General features: G+C 36.6%; 1 protein-coding gene across 9 annotated transcripts in view; it reads right to left on the bottom strand.

Annotated features, from left to right (window-relative positions):
* The window catches only part of FRY (FRY microtubule binding protein), a 445,796-nt gene that overhangs the window by 94,649 nt on the left and 333,471 nt on the right, over positions 1–17,676 (bottom strand). For all 9 annotated transcript variants that reach the window (XM_043576463.1, XM_043576388.1, XM_043576406.1 and 6 more), the window contains 9 exons: positions 15,779–16,038; positions 15,161–15,350; positions 14,416–14,540; positions 12,393–12,450; positions 10,997–11,088; positions 10,525–10,697; positions 9,042–9,202; positions 7,886–7,996; positions 3,594–3,748 (listed from right to left, as the gene is read on the bottom strand). In XM_043576463.1, the coding sequence (XP_043432398.1) occupies positions 3,594–3,748; positions 7,886–7,996; positions 9,042–9,202; positions 10,525–10,697; positions 10,997–11,088; positions 12,393–12,450; positions 14,416–14,540; positions 15,161–15,350; positions 15,779–16,038 (1,325 nt within the window). The remainder of the gene's footprint in view (positions 1–3,593; positions 3,749–7,885; positions 7,997–9,041; positions 9,203–10,524; positions 10,698–10,996; positions 11,089–12,392; positions 12,451–14,415; positions 14,541–15,160; positions 15,351–15,778; positions 16,039–17,676) is intronic.

The following is a 17,676-nucleotide window of genomic DNA, read 5'->3' as shown; positions in this document are numbered from 1 at the left end:
CTTACTATGTGCTAGGATAGGTCAAGTGACTGGTTTTGAACTTCACAAACATCTCTTATGCTCAGATATACAGATCTATGTGTAAGGAGTGGATCAGATACACTGTAATTTATTTACTCATTCCCCTATTAACAGTCTTTAGGTTGTTTTTCATTGTTTTAAAATACAGCAGTAAGCACACCGCATGCATTTCTTTCATGGTCGCAATTACCGAGGCTAGCATCTACCATGTTAAAAAAAGATAAAAGATTGGTTTTATTTAATCTTTACCCCAACTGTGCTATTGTTCCCATTTTACAAATGAGTAAGCATTTGTAGTAACTTGCTCAGGAGCACATAGCTTGATTGGAAGCAGAGCTAGAATTCAAACTCAAGACAGCACATTTCCTGAGTCCAAATTCCTAAACTCTCTGTTCTCTTGAAATACTCTAGCTGCTGACACAATCAAACAAGCTTTTGCATCACCAGCCAGGGAGCGTGACTGGGATTCATGACCCATCAGCTTCCCTTGTCTTCCTTGGTAATAGATGATATTCCCTTAAGACACGTGAGACATTTACTTTTAATAATTGAAGTTCGCCAAGCCTGATTTAAATTAGGAAAGGTTGATGAAAAGTTACAGGCAAAACAGACGTACAAACAGCATTGGAAACCAAAACCACCTCCAAAAATAAACCCAACAAAATTCTTTATAAATTAAAATTTTGACCTTCTACACGATTCTAAAACACTTACTAAATATATTTTAGGAGTATGTTGGATGGTAAGAGTAAAAACAATAGAACCCTTCAATCAGTATTTAATTAAAAGTGAAGAGAATTTCATTAGGTTAAGCTAGTAACTGGAAATGACCTCCACTTTTAATCTAAAGCATACTATTTACTTTGATTTAGAACGTTAGAAAGCCATTTAATCTCGTTCTCAATTTCTTTCTCTGTTCCGTACTGATATAATTTGGAGTTGTGGGGAAATTAATAAGAACACACACAGAAGTCAAATAGTTATTTGAATTAATGCTGCCTGACAGCATTTTCTCTTTTCTTTGGTGCTAAATTATAGTACTGAGCTGCATTTAATCATTTTTAATCGAATATAAAACATATTTTATAAAAAATTCTCCAGAATTAATATTATCAGGTCTACCATCACTTTCTACTTTTATCCTCACTTCTCCTGGTCCTATTCAAGATCCATGCTGACTTCTAAATCTCTCAATATCACTAGATATATCAAAATTATAGTTACAGTTTCAGTTTTGAATAGATTCCAGCCAGTTCACAACATACGTACATGCACACACACGCGCGCGCGTACACACACACACACACACACACACACACACGAGTCCTCTATAGATAGAAAAGAAATAATGTGAAGACCTATTTTTCCATTATCACAGCTGATGAATAAAGGGATCGACATAATAACTATGCAAAAATGGCTAATTCCCTCTTCTAAAACCAAAGAGAATTTTAATCAAGAGCATTTTTAAAAAATGTTCAATCTTTGAGGTATTAGTTATTTTATAGTCAATTGTATATTGTTCCTTAGTAAATGAGTCTGCTTATAAACTGTCACATTCCTATAAAAATAAATCCAGCATATGCTCATTTCTATTTGAAAAGGAGGAGGTAATTCTTGACAAGAAAGATTCTTTGCTTTAGAATACGTCTTGCAGGAATTACTGTACAGGTAATTTGTTTGTGAAGGTTAAAATATGACCCACTTTATGTATGACTTTTTAGGAACGTATTATTTCATAACATATGATATTTAGTGTTTTTAGAGGCAAACATGCAGAAAACAAAGCAAAAGCTAAAACATTAGAATTGGTTTCAAAAAAAGTACTGAAAACCTAAGTGCAAAACTTAAGATGTCCAAACAAATCTAGAGGCTTATCTAAACTATGCAGACTGAGAATTTATGGGGAGAGAGAACAAATTTAAGTCACAGCTGAAATTTTAAATTCTGAACGTGCCCCATGGTTACAAATGACACAAGGGTTGGCTACCTTCTTGGCCAACAGATATGCAAAGTTTGTCTAAGAAAGCAGAATAGTTTAGAAGGAGATCTTAAAAAATCTAAACATGGAGAGTTATACGATCTAATATTTTTGTGACTGGAGGTATTACTGAAATCGAGATTATACTGCTAAATTCATAGATATTTATTTGTGTTCCTTAAGGAAAAATACGTAGACTCATTCAGAGGAATGCAGTATAATATTTTATGAGACGGCCACGCAATGAAACAAATTTGACTAGGATGGTTCAAATCCAGTTCACTGGGAGAAAGGCAGCAAAGAGAGGTAACTCTTATTATTTTCATTTTTGTCAAAGGGATCTATGGTCCAAGTCATATTCTAAATATATTTTCTTTTTTTTTCTAAATATATTTTCAAAATCAAAGAGTCATGTGAACAAAAATTTATTTTTAGAATGTCAAAATATCTGAAAATAAAAGCACACTCTGGAGAAAGATTTTTTTTTGGCAAAAAAGTGCTGTTTTGGTAATATTCTATAGGAGTAAGTATTATTTCATAATGTTAACAAAGTAAAATGATATCCAACCAGGCAGCTTAGATTCAATTCATCTGCTGTAACTTTTATAGAGATTAAAGTATATAATAAACATTCTACTACTAAGTTTATAGAAAATGAAAGCTTTAGGTGTGAAATATTATCTACTATCTTTATAAATGAAAGATAAAAATATAAAGAGACACCTCTCTCTTTAAATAGCATGTCCATTTTAAGGTTTATTGAAAGTAGATGTCTCTAATATTCTGTTCTTATTAATTTAGAACAGAATAGGTTGTACTAGGTCAGAATTTAAAACTAATTCACTTTTATTCCCTTCATCTGGTAGCTCAAGATAGCTATTTAAAATGCAACATTTAATTAAAAAGGGAAGTCGATAGTCTATACGAGTCTTTTCAAAAATAAACTTGAGCTGCCATCTCTTAGTTTCTAACACATAAGCTCTTCCTTGGGAATAGCTATGCATTTTGTGGTCTTCATTAACCCTTTCATCTTAGCTATGAAATTGTTTCAATGAAATAGTGAAATTATTTCACTCAGTAAATTACAGTGCTGAACAACTTCATTGAGGGACTAATGTATATAACTAAGGAGGGTGGTTTTACAAGTGTAATCTAAGGAACCCACGGCGTCACATTTTCTTTTTTCTTCCTTTCTGAAGTTCTGGCCAAGAGAGAGATAACATTTTAAGGTTGCTTCCTGGATTTAGTTTGGTCTCAGGATGGCTGAAGGGCTTATGGTTCACATCTGTCACAAACATTTCTAGAAATTCCTTTAATGTATCTTGTTTTCCATTTTCAAATTTTGTTCTCATGCTTCACTGTGAATTTCCAGGCAATTAAAAAGATGGATGGTACCACTCCAAATCACTCTTCTGGAGAATGAGAAAAGTCAATGTAGCTGCAGACTTAAAGCGGACTACCTACTGGGGAAATATTGGCCATTTTGTATTTCCTTAGAACTTACTGCTCTCACGTGTTCATCATCATGGAGAACAACCTTCATTGTACTTGCCACTGACCGTACCTTTCACTTCCAAGACCACATACATACCTGCTTCCACACACAGTTGCGATGGCTTTGAAGCAGCCGGATGCTAGCTGGTAGGAACCTGTGTAGCATCGGTCAATCGCCCAATTAAAAAGATTGATTTGGTCAGGATTAAGTTCCAATAGCAAGACGACAACTTCACAGCCAAGCTGATGAACCTGAATACATGGAGAAAAGCAATTATTCAGGTCTAGTGAAAGATTATTCCAGAGAAAGAAACAAAATCATGTCTGCCCAATATAAAGTGGGTAACATGAAAGTGGAGACTGTGTATTCATCTTAGTTTTCTTTTAAAGACTTTATTTTTAAGTAATCTCTACACCCAACGTGGGGCTCAAACTTACAACCCTGAGATCAAGAGTTGTGTGCTCTACAGACTGAACCAGCCAGGAGTCCCTTTATCTTAATTTTTATTCCATATATTTTACTTTAAGAGGATGCGATGTTGCAACTGACTATTGAAATGTATGTATAAACCAAATTTGACTCTGTGTAAATCCGTCAGACAGGGTCCACTCATTCTTGATTTTTAATTCTGAAAAGATAATGAAGACTGTTGGCAATGATTCTTCGTTGTATTTAAAATATTTTTGAAAAGTACATGTATTTGGTTGAAAATTAAATATACAAAAGGATAGCCTTTATGCATGCAAGTCTTTTGAGGAAAAAAATCAGAATATGTTTATGGGGCTTGATTACTAAATATACCATGTAAAATTTAGCTGGCAATATTTTAAAAAGAAATGTAGTATTAATAAACTCTTCTAAATCAGAGACTTCCATATGAAACAATCATCATACTAGATAGAATTAATGAGATCCTTTATTGACGGTTCTGGAAGCTACTGTCAAATACTGGATGGTCACATCTGTCCATGAGAAGCCTAGTGCGTGGAGGCCATATTCCCCTAAGAAAGTAACATTTTCCTGTTTCCTTCTGTTTCCTTCTCTTGCCAGTTGCAACGAGGGGGATAAGAAAAGATTCTGGGTTTTTTTCTTTTTTTTTTTCTAACCACAGGGTGTGGGCTAAGATGGAAGTAATATTCTAGTTGGATGGTTGAACATCATCAACCTAGTTCCCCACAGGCTTAAGTAATTAGCAGCAGATAAAAGTTAATGACACTATTAAAAAGGACTTAAAAATACCATTTCATTAAAAAGTTGGTTTGACTTGAAAGAAAATCAGCAAGTTTTTAATTGAGCTTTAGAAACTTTATATTGAAGTATAAGATACATAGTATACAATTAATTCATAAGTAAATGATGAGTTACTGTAACCGAACACACCAAAGTGAACACAGGAAGTAGAACACCAGATTGATTTCCTGCACCACGGAAGCCTGCCTTATGCATTGTCCTAATCACTAGCCTCTCTCTTCTTTTCCAAAGTAACCACTATTCTGACTTCTACAACTGTTGGTTCGTTTGGGCTGTTTTGAACTCTATGCAAATGGAATTATATTGCCTATAATTTTGTGTGTTTTCTTGAACACAACTCATGTTTGAGAAGCATCTATATTCACTCATTTTCACTGTTACATTCTAGTATATCTTTATTTCACAATGTATTCATTCTATATTGACAGACATCTGGGTTGTTTCCAGCTTTTGCCTTCATAATACTGCTTTGAACAATTTTGTACATGTCATATGTTGCACGCACTGGAAACTTACTTTATAAAATATATATTTGAGTAAAACTGCTGGGTTTTAGGGCGTACTATGTTCAACTTTAGTATATAATGACAATCAGGTTTCCGAGGTGGTTATGTGGATTTCCACTCTCTGTAGCATTGTGTGAGAGTTCCTGTTTTTCTATTTCCCCATCAACATTGTCAGTCTTTTTAGTTTTCACCATTCTGGTGGATTTGAGGTAGCATCTCCTGTGGTTAGTTTGCATCTCTCTAATTACTAATGAGCTTGAGAAACTTTTCTTATGTTTATTGGCCAAATAACCTCTTTTGTAAATTTCTTTTTTTAAGTCACTTGCTTATTTTTCTATGAATGTCTTTATCTAATTATCTGTAGGGGTCCTTAATATACTCTAGATAAGAAGTGTTGGTTTTATGGTGCAAACATCTTTCACTCTGTGGCTAGCCTGTTCACACTCTTAATGATGTCTTTGGTGAAGTTATTAATTGGTCTTTTGTTACAATCAGTAATTTTGGCATCCTGTGTAAGAAATCTGGCCCTGGCCCCAGGGATTAAGATATCCTCCTGTATTTTCTAGAAATGTCAGTCTTTCAGCTTTCACATTTATATCTATAATCTAATTTCTTCTTTTCATTTCTGATGTCTTATTTTTTCTTTCCCAGTGCATTGACTAGGATCTTTAGTATAATGTTGATAGAAGTGGTGAAGGTGAGCATTCTAATCTCAGAGAATACTTTCAATATTCACTATACGGTATGATTTTTATTATAGGTTTTTTTTCTCAAACACCCTTTATCAAACTAAGAATGTTCTTTTTTATTCTTAATTTTGATAGGAGTTTCTCTCATAAATAAATGTAGAATTTTATTAAATGCTTTTTCTGCTTCTATTGAGATGTTTGTGTATTTCCTTCTTGAGACTCTATTAATATAATTAACATACTAAGGAGTTGACGGATATTTGAATATTGAACCAATCTTGCAGTTCTTAAAAAATGCCAATTTGATCATGATGAATCATCATTTTATATATCACTAAATTTGATTTTCTTATATTTTGTTTACATTTTTGTATCTATACTCTTGAATAAAATTGCCTCTTAATTTTTTTTATCCTGTTAAATCCCTGGCAGGTTTTAGTATCAAGGTTATGCTTGTCTCATAAAATATTTCCTCTTGAGCTGTTTTCTAAGGATTTTGTTTATAATCAACGCAATTTGCTCCTTAAATGTTAAATTCATCAGTAAAGCTATCCAAAGTTTTCCTCGTGAGAAGACTTTGAATTACAGATAAAATTTCTTTATTACCTATAAATTCTATATCATTGATTCGCTGCTCTGCTTCATCCATCCTAACCATCATGGCATCCATTCGAGATTGTATGTTGGTTGTAGCATTTTTAATTTCGGCCTGATTACATTTTAATTCTTCTATCTCCACAGAAAGGGATTCTCTGGTGTCTTCTATGCTTTTTTTCAACCCCAGCTAGTATTCTTATAATTGTGGTTTTAAATTCTAGTTCAGACATCTTAATTTTATCTGTGTTGATTAAATCCCTGGCCATCATTTCTTCCTGTTCTTACTTTTAGGCTGAATTTCTTCATCTTTTCATTTTTGAGGAAGAAAAATAATTAATAAAATAAAATAAAAAATAAAAATAAAAATATTAAAAAGAAACCAGAACAAAATCAAAGGAAGTTAGATCTTAGGTGTGTTTCGGTCTGCTTGTTGAGAGATGCTACCAGAATTTCTTGCTCATGTTTATTACTTAAATGACTATTCAGATTTTTCTTTTCTTCTAGGGTTGTGTTTTTTTTTTGGGAATTTGTCTATTTTATTTAAATTTTCAGGTTTATTGGCACAAAACGTTCATATATTCTCCTTTATTTTCAACATCGACCATTTGTAGGGATGTCCCCTTAATATTTCTGATGTTAGTGAGACATGTGCCTTCTCTCTTTCTTGATCAGACTTGCCAGGAATTAATTTTAGTATTCATAATAAATTCAACTTTTGGCTAAATTATCATTTCTATTTTTTCTCTTTGATTAATTTGTGCTTTCATCTCTATTATTCCCTTCATTGTACTTGTTTTCAGTTTAATATGCTATTCTTTTTATAACGTCTTGAGATGGATGCTTAGGTCATTGGTTATCAGCCTTTTTTTTCTTTCTCAAATATATACTTAAGGCTATACATTTCATTCTAAGCACAGCTTTATTTACAGCCCACAAGTTTAGTATATATTATTTTTGTTATTCTTCAGTTAAAGGTATTTTTTAGTTTCTATTGTAATTTGTTCTTTGACTCACTAGTTACCTGGAAGGGTGTTTTTAAATTATATTTTTATTATTGATTACTAGCTTATTATCACTGTGATTAGAGAAATAGTCTGTGTCATTTCAATACTATGAACTTCACAGAAACTTGTTTTAGGGCCCAGTTTATAGTCAACTTGGGTGAATACTTTTTTTTTTTTAATTCTGATGCATCATAGTGTAATACGAATAACACAAAAACCTATACTTCTGTGGCTGATACATGCAGAGATTGTGCTGTGAACAATGCTTCTACACTCTAGTAACCTGATCAGGTAGAACACCCAAGACATTTAAAAGCAATGTATTTTTGGCTAATACTTACTCGTAAATCTTGACAAGCCAGAATGTTGTCAAGCCACTTATATAGGTAGCCATCGGGGGAAAGGCCCACATTGTCAAACACAGGGCCACAACACAACACTGCTGACATTGCCTGATAACAAAACAACCAAATGTGTGAATGAAACTTGGAATGATCTAATAACATGCAAGCGACTTCACAAAATGTAACTACCAGATTTATAGGTGATGAAGGTCTTTTAAAGCAGTTTTTACCATCATATTTTAAAGTATTCCTTACTAGATTCAATAAGAAGGACCAGATTCCCAATTTTGGATTTTTAAATAAGAATTAAAAGCCATAAATTTAACTCCACGGACATATAATTTTATGATTAAACAAATCTTTACGACAAAAGAGTAAGATACTCAAAACAAAATGGCCATTTCACAGTATTTATACTTACCTTCCATGATTTCAAGTGAATAAATTCTGCTTATAAGGTAAATACAGCTTTTCAAATTTTGCTTTGATGACAAATATTTAACCAATGTACTAAATTGACAAACTATGAAAAATGTGGAAATAAATAACATGATTCTTAATCAAAGGAAAAAAATTAAGAATATAAATTTAGCTACTCTGAGGAGGAGAGGAAGCAAGGGAATGTAAGAATGATTAACTTTGTAATTACCAAGTCCAAATGACTATGAGGACCATGGTTTAAATCAGCTAGCTCCATTGAGGCAAAAGTCAACTGGCACGTCATCAAACTTCCATATATATGACAGAATTGAAATAGTTTTCTAAAGGTAATTAGGCTGCAAGGAATCATGCTTCTGAAGTTTTGGAACAGTTAGTAGTGTGGAAATTTATTTTTGGAAGTGTTTTAAAATGGAAGACTAAAAAGAGAATGTGGCTCTTGGCTGGTTCTGAACTTGAGGTAACATATATATCTTTTTTAGGTTGTATGTTAATGGACAAGGCAGCTACTAACAGGGTAAATAAGCAAATCCGTATGGTTCTCATACACTAGATAAAAGTAAGAGCTGGGACAAGTTTTCTATTTTGAAACCCAAACCTCAACCCGGTTGAGAAACCAACTGGAGTATTTACATATTTATACACAGCCATCTATCTATGGGGAAAGAGACCATTGGGCCAACGTAAGTCATCCACTGAGACAAAGGTGCCCTACCTTTAATGCGCAATACTGGTATCGTGTAATTTGATGATTTCTATCACTGTAGCGGTCGAGAGGGGTGAACATAATGCTGAAGGGTCCTGCCCACTGGCTAAACAAGATGAAAAGATGATGCCTCAGGCTTTGCTGGGGGAACAGAAATCTTCGGTGGTGAACTGGAGAGAAAAACAGAGTTAGGAGTTGGCTTGACTGAAAAGTATAGTGAATACACTTTATGTCACTATTATACATGATTCCTATGTTCTGAGGAAAGCAGTAATTTCATTTCCTAACTCGAGTCTTCTATAATGAAACATGGATTTAAGAAGTCAAGCCTCATTTTCTCTCTACATGTGTGGTTTTCCTGTTCCTCACGCTGCAGTCAATGGCACCTTGTCCAGAGCGGGAAGCAGAGGAAAAAAGTGGACTCACAGACCCTGCTTTCTAATCAATGTCTAGCAAAACTGCAACCCCTTCCACTCAGTTACTGATTACATATCAAACATCCTCTCAACTGCTGCTGCCTGTGAAATACAATGTATACACTGTCTATTTTAAACAAACATATTTTAACTGAAGAAGTAAACTGAAATCTTAATTTAGGGTCATCTAAGATGAGGAACATTGGCAAGAAAAAGGTTTTACAATCTCAAATCAATGAAAAGGTAGAAACAGTTGAGTTGTGGCTTTTTGTAATTATGTCAAAACTTTTTTTTTTAAGTTTATTCATTTCGAGAGAGAGAGAGAGAGAGAGAGAGAGAGAGAGAGCATGCAAGCAGGGGAGGGGCAGAGAGAAAGGGAGAGAGAGAATCCCAAGCAGACTCTGCACTGTCAGAGAAGAGCCCAATGTGGGGCTCGAACTCACAAACCATGAGATCATGACCCGAGCCAAAATTGAAAGTCAGTCGCTTAACCGACTGAGCCACCCAGGCGCTCCATATGTCACAACTTTTAATTACAGCAATTAATTTTTACACCAAACTGGCCAGCTATCTTTATTCTCCATGCTTTTATTAGATGAAAAGTTTTCATACCCATACCCGCAGTTCGCTCTGTGCAAAAACCTCTCAATAATCTAATTTATTAGCTGTATAGAATGTGTTGATCGGAGAGTGAAGAGAAGGCATACTGTGGAGACGGATCACATGTTCACAGGTAGCACAATAAGAAGAAGAAATGAAGCCCTTGTGAATGCTCCCCCTGAATTATTTCCTTCCTATGAATTACATAGATTCATTTTTAGATGGGAACCAAAACAAAGAATAGAAATAATGACAAGAACAAAGCCAAATTTCATTCCTATTGTTCCCTTTCCAACTCTGTGCTGAATTACCACAATCTGTTCTTGTGTGTATTTCCAAGTATTTCAAAGTAAATGAACGATCCCATCTAAGACCTGCACACAGGCCAGTAGGATTAAAGAGGAAAAGCCCAGTAATGAGAAACACAAACGGTCTGTCAGGCATGAAAGGAAATCCGCAGTGATGCATCCCTGTACCTGGAACACACTGAATCAAGTTGGCGACCATCGCACTAAAATGTGCCCGGATATCTTTAAGAATTTCAACTTCTTTATCATTTTCGGCTTCTAGAAGCATGCGGGTCAGGTCCACATATTCTAAGAACAAAGCTCCAAGGGCTAACGTATCCCGTTCCAAGGCTCCATTTGTGCTGGAATAATAAAAAAGAAATAAAGCTTTTAGATGACTGGTCTTTACATCAAAGTAGTACATGCTTCATGGAAAATAAGATTCACTGTCAGAACTCACACACTAAATTTGTTCTTGACCTAGGGGCAGTATAAATCGAATATGCACAAAAACAACAATAGACTTTTTTGGACGTTTCTGAATAAAAGTTAAAGGTAACATATTAAAAAAACAAAAGAAAGAAAGACAGACAGAAAGAAAAAAAAGACAAAAAGACCAGTTTGGTGAGGAGAGATCAACTCATTAGAATCTTCACTTTACCTGTCACTTATGACACCAGCATCAGCCAGAAGCTCGAAAATTCGAAGTAGTTGTAGCCTTAACAAATCCCGCCGTTCTCGGCGTTTTTTGTTCTGTGTAGAAAAAGGTAATACCATTTATGAACGTAGGCAAAACAATAACTTTGCTTTGAGAAACTGTATTAAAGAAAGGCATAATATAGACATGACTTTTCATATTTTTGAGAGAGAAAGAGGGTACAAGCTGGGGAGGCGCAGAGAGAGAGGCAGACACAGTATCCAAAGCAGGCTCCAGGCTCTGAGCTGTTGGCACAGACCCCGATGTGGGCTTGAACCCACAAACTGAAATCATGACCTGAGTCGAAGTCAGATGCTTAACTGACTGAGCCACCCAGGTGCCCCTGGGTTTTCAATTTTCTAAACACAAAAGACAAGGGTGTTTTTCTTTCTTCCAGATCCTTAGAGAAAATCTTGCTATTATAGGCTATAAAAGAAACAGATCCTAAGTGGGTCAGTAAATATTTATAAGGTGGCAACGTTGAGAACTAACCAGCCTCAGTTCCTAGATGCTTCTGGCATCTATGGAAAGACAGAGGCATGGAAACAAGAAAGGGCTAGTGGACACGAAGAATCCCACCAATTCTGGTCATTCTAAGTCACATTGCTAAAATTTTTGCTACGTCTTGTATCTTATCTACTATATGGGAAGCTTCTTTTTCCATCTTCTTCTTCTTTTTTTTTTTTTATCCTGCTGTGTATAAATTTGTCCTTTCCAGAGTTCACTTCAGGAAAGATAATTTTGAAGAAAATCCTTCCTATGCCAGATCAAACAAATAATATTCTTGACCATTCAACTCCTCGTAAAAAATAAGCAAACCAACAAAAACATTCAATCAACTCAAACCTCCTACAAAAGAATGTAGTATTTTAACATGCACGTGACCATTTAGATTGTTTGCCTTCATGAGTTTAGAGCACAGAATCTTTTAACAGAGGAACCGTTTATGCTAAATATTCAAATACTGAACAATAATAAAAATAACAGAAGTTAAAATATTAAGATTCACTATTAAAAGCAGGCTGGGTGGGGCGCCTGGGTGGCGCAGTCGGTTAAGCGTCCGACTTCAGCCAGGTCACGATCTCGCGGTCCGTGAGTTCGAGCCCCGCGTCGGGCTCTGGGCTGATGGCTCAGAGCCTGGAGCCTGTTTCCGATTCTGTGTCTCCCTCTCTCTCTGCCCCTCCCCCGTTCATGCTCTGTCTCTCTCTGTTCCAAAAATAAATAAACGTTGAAAAAAAAAAATTAAAAGCAGGCTGGGTGTTTGTATTTTTTTTTTTAGGGGAAACCATTAAGTACGATCTAAATTTATAATGTTGACCACATGAACGGAGGTATGAAGTATTTAAATTAAAAGTATTACCTCTGGTCTTCGTTCCAGGGCTTCTTTCATTAATGGATGGAGTTCTTCCACCAACTCTCTATGGAGATAAAGGTTGGCATTTGAAATTCACTATTATCGACACCAAGTTTATCACCAAATACATGCATTTAGTCCTAAACCATGTTGTTTTCTCATTTTGCTTCTGACATCAACCGCCCCCTGGCCTTTCCGTTTCTTAGTCACGTGGGGAACTGGAACTAGGTGTTGGCCTGTACTTTGTGTTACTGGTCTTTATCCCAGTGTTATGTATATAATTTGGGCTCAATGCATGTCTGTTGACTTGATTCTGATTTACTGTTCTGGAAACCCTGATGTTGAAAATCCCCCTCTAAACAGTTAAACAAACAATGTATTACAAGTGGTGATTACATTGAAAGCACTTTACTACAGGCAGTGGGGATGACGATAAAATCGAGTCCTTCACAGAAGACATTTTCATCTTTCACCCATCCCCACGATCTCCAGTTCTCAACTAATTATTTGTGTTCTTTGGGAAATAACTTCTGAACTGCTATGTCAAGACAGACAAATTAGAAGAGCTAGCCTGTGGCTAGGTATTTTGTGTATAGTCTGTCTGTTCGATGCCTGAACACCTTGCAATATTCTGCAGTCTTCCGGTGGGATAATTTGTGCCCTTAGACATCATCCTCCAGGGAAATCCAAAGTTAGGAAGGTAAACTTTGCGGCATTCTGTGCTGAGAGACAGAACACTTGGACTCCATTTCAGATTTCTCTAGCACAGATGCTAGAATTTCTTCATCAAAGAAATGGAAATAATATTAATGACCTCCTTCAACTGCAACCATTTACTGAATATTTATTACGTACATTTTTACATTTAATCCTCTCAATAAATATGTAAGATAGACTTTATAATTATAACAATTTTTCATTTTTTATTAGATAGATATACTTCATTTTTATTTATTATAACAGTCTTACAGGTAAGGGAACTGAGGCCCAGAGACATTAAGTTTTCCGGACCCATGTGGCTAATAAATTGCACAATCTTACCCACCCCTAGGAATACTGAGAGGGCAAGATGTACGAGAACATATGTCCTTGGGAAAGAATGTTAGTTTCTTAGGTTCTTTGGGAAAGAATGTTAGGTTATTCCAGGAATTGTTTTCTTATCTTCTTGTAGTATATCTACGTGATTCTTTGTCTTAACTAGTTAACTAGTAAGTAGTAAGAACACTGGTGAGCTGACACTCCAGTATCAGAACTCACAATTACTTTTTATGAGAATAAAATCTGACTCTATACATGAACAACGTAACAGATTTTTTTCCAATTGCCTCTAAAATGTCTCATTAATCTTTAGTTTTCGAATAGGGTCTCTGGCAGATGCTTAGAGCTTTCCCTTTTCTCTTGACATAAAAAACTTGGGAATTTTACTGGTGCTTATATGCTTAGCTCAAGTCACCAGAGACAGCCTGAACTAATATTTTATGATGACTCTTTCAAAAGGCCTTGACGCTGCCTCAGATGGAACGGTTATTTGATTAAAGGTGTGAAATGAGCCAAGAATCCGAGATATGATGGTTCTACTAAGGCAGATAAAGCACCTTCTGAAAAGATCGACCAGTGTAACAGAATACCCTTGAAAGAGTTCTATCAGTGCTTAGCCTTTGAGATCTGTTGCATAAATGGCTGATGAGCAGACCTCATTGTTTTGACATGAAAGCCTCTGAACAGTCTGGCTCTCTGGCGATGGACACTGAATTACCTTCACTTACAGCTATCTAAAACCAATCTTGCAAACGAGATAAAATCTGAGATGGAAAATCAAAGCCGCAAAGGCGAAAGGGGAAAAGCGAGGCGGCGGTGAGAAACGCTGGCTACATGCACGTCAAACCACGAGGACACAAAGGAAATGGCACAAAGCCTATAAACCCCCCCAGGCACATGCCAACACGCAGACTCAAACTTGAGTTAAAAACAGGAACTACGACAACAGCAGTAGGAACGAATTTAGAGCAACTCATTGAGACTACTGTACCTGAAAACAAGGGAATTTGTTCTTCCAAATCCTAAAACTAAGGACTCTGTGATCTCAATGCCCTCTAGTCTCATCAAAGGCACCAACTGCTTTAACAGAACTCCCACCGATGGGGTGCCTATGGCCTGAAACAAGTTGATTAAAAGTGAAAAAGAGGTAACATGATAACCGATGCTTCCTTTAATCAAAGGATGATTCCATTATAACAGTTTCAAAGTACTAAACCACGTCCCAAAGCACTGCCATCATTTCAGAGAGAAAAAAACCAAAGACAGACATAAATTTTAATACAGCACCATGAATGCATTTTTTTTTACCTGGGACACAAATCCTAAAGAATAGATTTATTATGTCTTCCTTTTTTTAAATTAAATCTACAAACCCATTCTTAACAAGATCATGTAATGAAGGCATCGTTTCAAGGAGAATACTGGGCAAGGAGTGAGAGAAATGTGGTACGCAGGGCAGGAACCAAACCTCAGGGCATAATAAATGAATAAACCTCAGGGCACTCTATGGTCTTAACCAAGTTTCTTAACTTCTCTTAATCTTCAGTTCCCCACTTGTCAGGGAGGACTAATAAATTATGCACGTCAACGCTCAATGGAATTTAGAAATGTGTAGCATGAAAATCTGATCCCATATACTCCAGATGGCAGGCACAGTGCGACGTGCACTGTGAACTCTAGACAAACAAGCTAAAAAAAACCTTACAGAATAATTCTTCTGAAGCATGTCACGTCACCTTGTTATCGTAGCTCACTGTACCATCAGGTGTGGTCGCCATTATTTCTGGAGTGGAAGCTCTTAAGTGTCCCGGGCTCATAATACTGGGTTTTGCAACTCCAAAACAAAGAATAAGGTAGTTTCTCCACAAGGTAACATAATTATCTCCACTGCCGGCGGTGCTGGTTTTCTTGGCATTAATTGGGCTACTGGAAGTACGGAGTTGAAAACAAGAGTGAAACTAAGTTCTGCATTTTAAATATCACTTGTTAAATAAAGACCCTAGGAAGTGCCCAAACACAGTTGACCTACTGCCCGTCAAGGATTGTCTATGCTGTTAAGAACTGTCTGGACAGGGAATGTCTCTATTGGATGGGAAGTTGAATAGAACTTTAAGACTGTTTTCAACACTAAGTTTCTGACAGTCTATATAGTCAATCATATGGATTATTAAGGAAAAAAAACCCAAACAAACTAGTGCTAGGTAAGAGTTTTTGACTGGCTTTTATTCAATATTAAGACTTCTGGAAGGAAGTGCAGAAACCAGAGAGGATTATAATTTGCCAATCTTTTAGATAACATGTAAATGTAAGAGGGCAAAAATGATAAACAAAAGAGGAAAACACAGTTCTCTTACTTTGGGTCAACCAGAGGCATGACCGACTGGAGCCGAGTGAAGGCGTACGGCCAGGCGTAGCTGAGGGCTGTGGGGCAGTGTTTGGGCAAGTTCTCCTGCCGGAGGAAACTGAAGAGGCAGAGGACCCAGGGGTCTTTGACAGACTGAGCGAATATCCAGACATGGGAAGGGCTCTTCACATCATAATGGCTATTGACCAGGACTGCATTCCACTCCACCAACCACTGCAGATCCACACTGTGGGTCAGCGGTAATGTGGCCTGTGGGTCCAAGAAGTAGGCAATGAATCAATGCTGCACTGCAAATTACACATCCCCACCACGGCTGGGTCTAAATGCCCCTTCGTCCACAGTGCTCTTCCTGATTACCTCCCGCGACGGGCCAAGCTTTGAATCTGAAACATCCCTCCTGCTCCTGCCACATAGGATGCCCATTTGTAGCCACTGCTGTTTCTGATGCAAGACTGAAAGCAGTTCAAGTGCAGGGCTCAAGGACACAGGTCATATTTTGAACAGTTTTAATGGCACATAGCACTGTGCATTAGTACACCCAACTGCTCACCGAATATTTATTGAAAAATATATGGCTTGGGTTAAACTTGATCATGGATTTGCCATTGAAAATTCTTAAAAGTTATTAACTTCTAAGATTCACAAACGTGTTTTTAATCCGTCTTGGTAGTGTGGGCCTTTTAATGCCATAATCTTGTTTACCTCTACTTAGATTAAAATACCTTCCCTCTGATTTAGGGAGATGGCTGAATGCAGTCCCTTTTATGAAGGGCATTTCACTGATGGTTTTGAGGTAAGGCACCTACTTATTCTTGACCTATGATATCAAGCCAAAAAAACCAATACGTTTGAAAACTTCTTTGCTGCATATCTTGTGCAAGTTCGTATGTGTCATTCTCTTTTAAGTCCAGAATATTAAAGTTTGGGGAAGACCACATTTCAAATAATCTGGCAGCTGTGCCCGGAGAGAAGATTGCCTTTATGACTGTCGGGCATTTAAAATGACCCGTTCTATCTGATGGGTCTACAGGTTCCCACGGGTCAGGTGCCACACCAGTAGCCTCAATGGTGAGCGGGCTTTAAGGGGGCACATCTTGAGCTTCAGAGTCAGAGAGGAGGTTCCAACAGCACCCCCACTCAGAGCTCATGACCTGGGAAGAGTCCTGAGCATCCCAGAGTCTCTGTCTGGGAGACATGAATTTATAACTTGGGAATTAGAATGCTAATCTCACCTGATCTTTTAGGTAAATTATGTGAGCTAAGGAATGTAGAAACATCTGGAACAAGGCAGGCACATTCTTCTTCTCCCCTTTCTGTGCGTCTTCCTAAGTGAGGTATGGCTGCTCTAGCTACCCCTGGCTCAGGATTTTGATTCTGATAGACAGAACAAAATCACATGAACAAAATATAATCTGCCGACAAATAAGATATGTGTATATAACAATTAAACTCAACTCTTCCATTCCATGTTAAAACACATCGAATTTCGGAAAGAAGGACTATTCAATATCACTGTGAAAATCTGTGCTGCTGGGCTTACTCGTTTGAATAATGATCATCATTACTACGACCGTAAGCAAGGAAAGGGCCACTAAAGGTAAGGATCTGTGCTCAGTCTCAGGGAAAAGACCATGAAAAGCTCACAAACACCTTCAGGCTCTGTATTCATTTATAGCTATTTGTGAAAAATGTTTGTATTCGTTTATAGCTATTTGACAATAATATACAAGAGGCGTCAGCAATGTGGATTCTGCAAGCGGTCCCTGATTTGCACTGCCTCTTTTCAGCTATTTAGCTGAAATTAATCCAGGTCCCCTTACTGCACTATGCTGATTAAAAAAAAAAAAATCAGATAGTTAATATCAGTTTCAATTTCCCTTCAAATTT

This window comes from Prionailurus bengalensis, chromosome A1, assembly GCF_016509475.1.
Source record: "Prionailurus bengalensis isolate Pbe53 chromosome A1, Fcat_Pben_1.1_paternal_pri, whole genome shotgun sequence".
Classification (NCBI taxonomy): domain Eukaryota; kingdom Metazoa; phylum Chordata; class Mammalia; order Carnivora; family Felidae; genus Prionailurus; species Prionailurus bengalensis.
The sequence above is the reverse complement of the archived record's forward strand: the minus strand, read 5'-3'. Positions and strand labels throughout refer to the sequence as shown.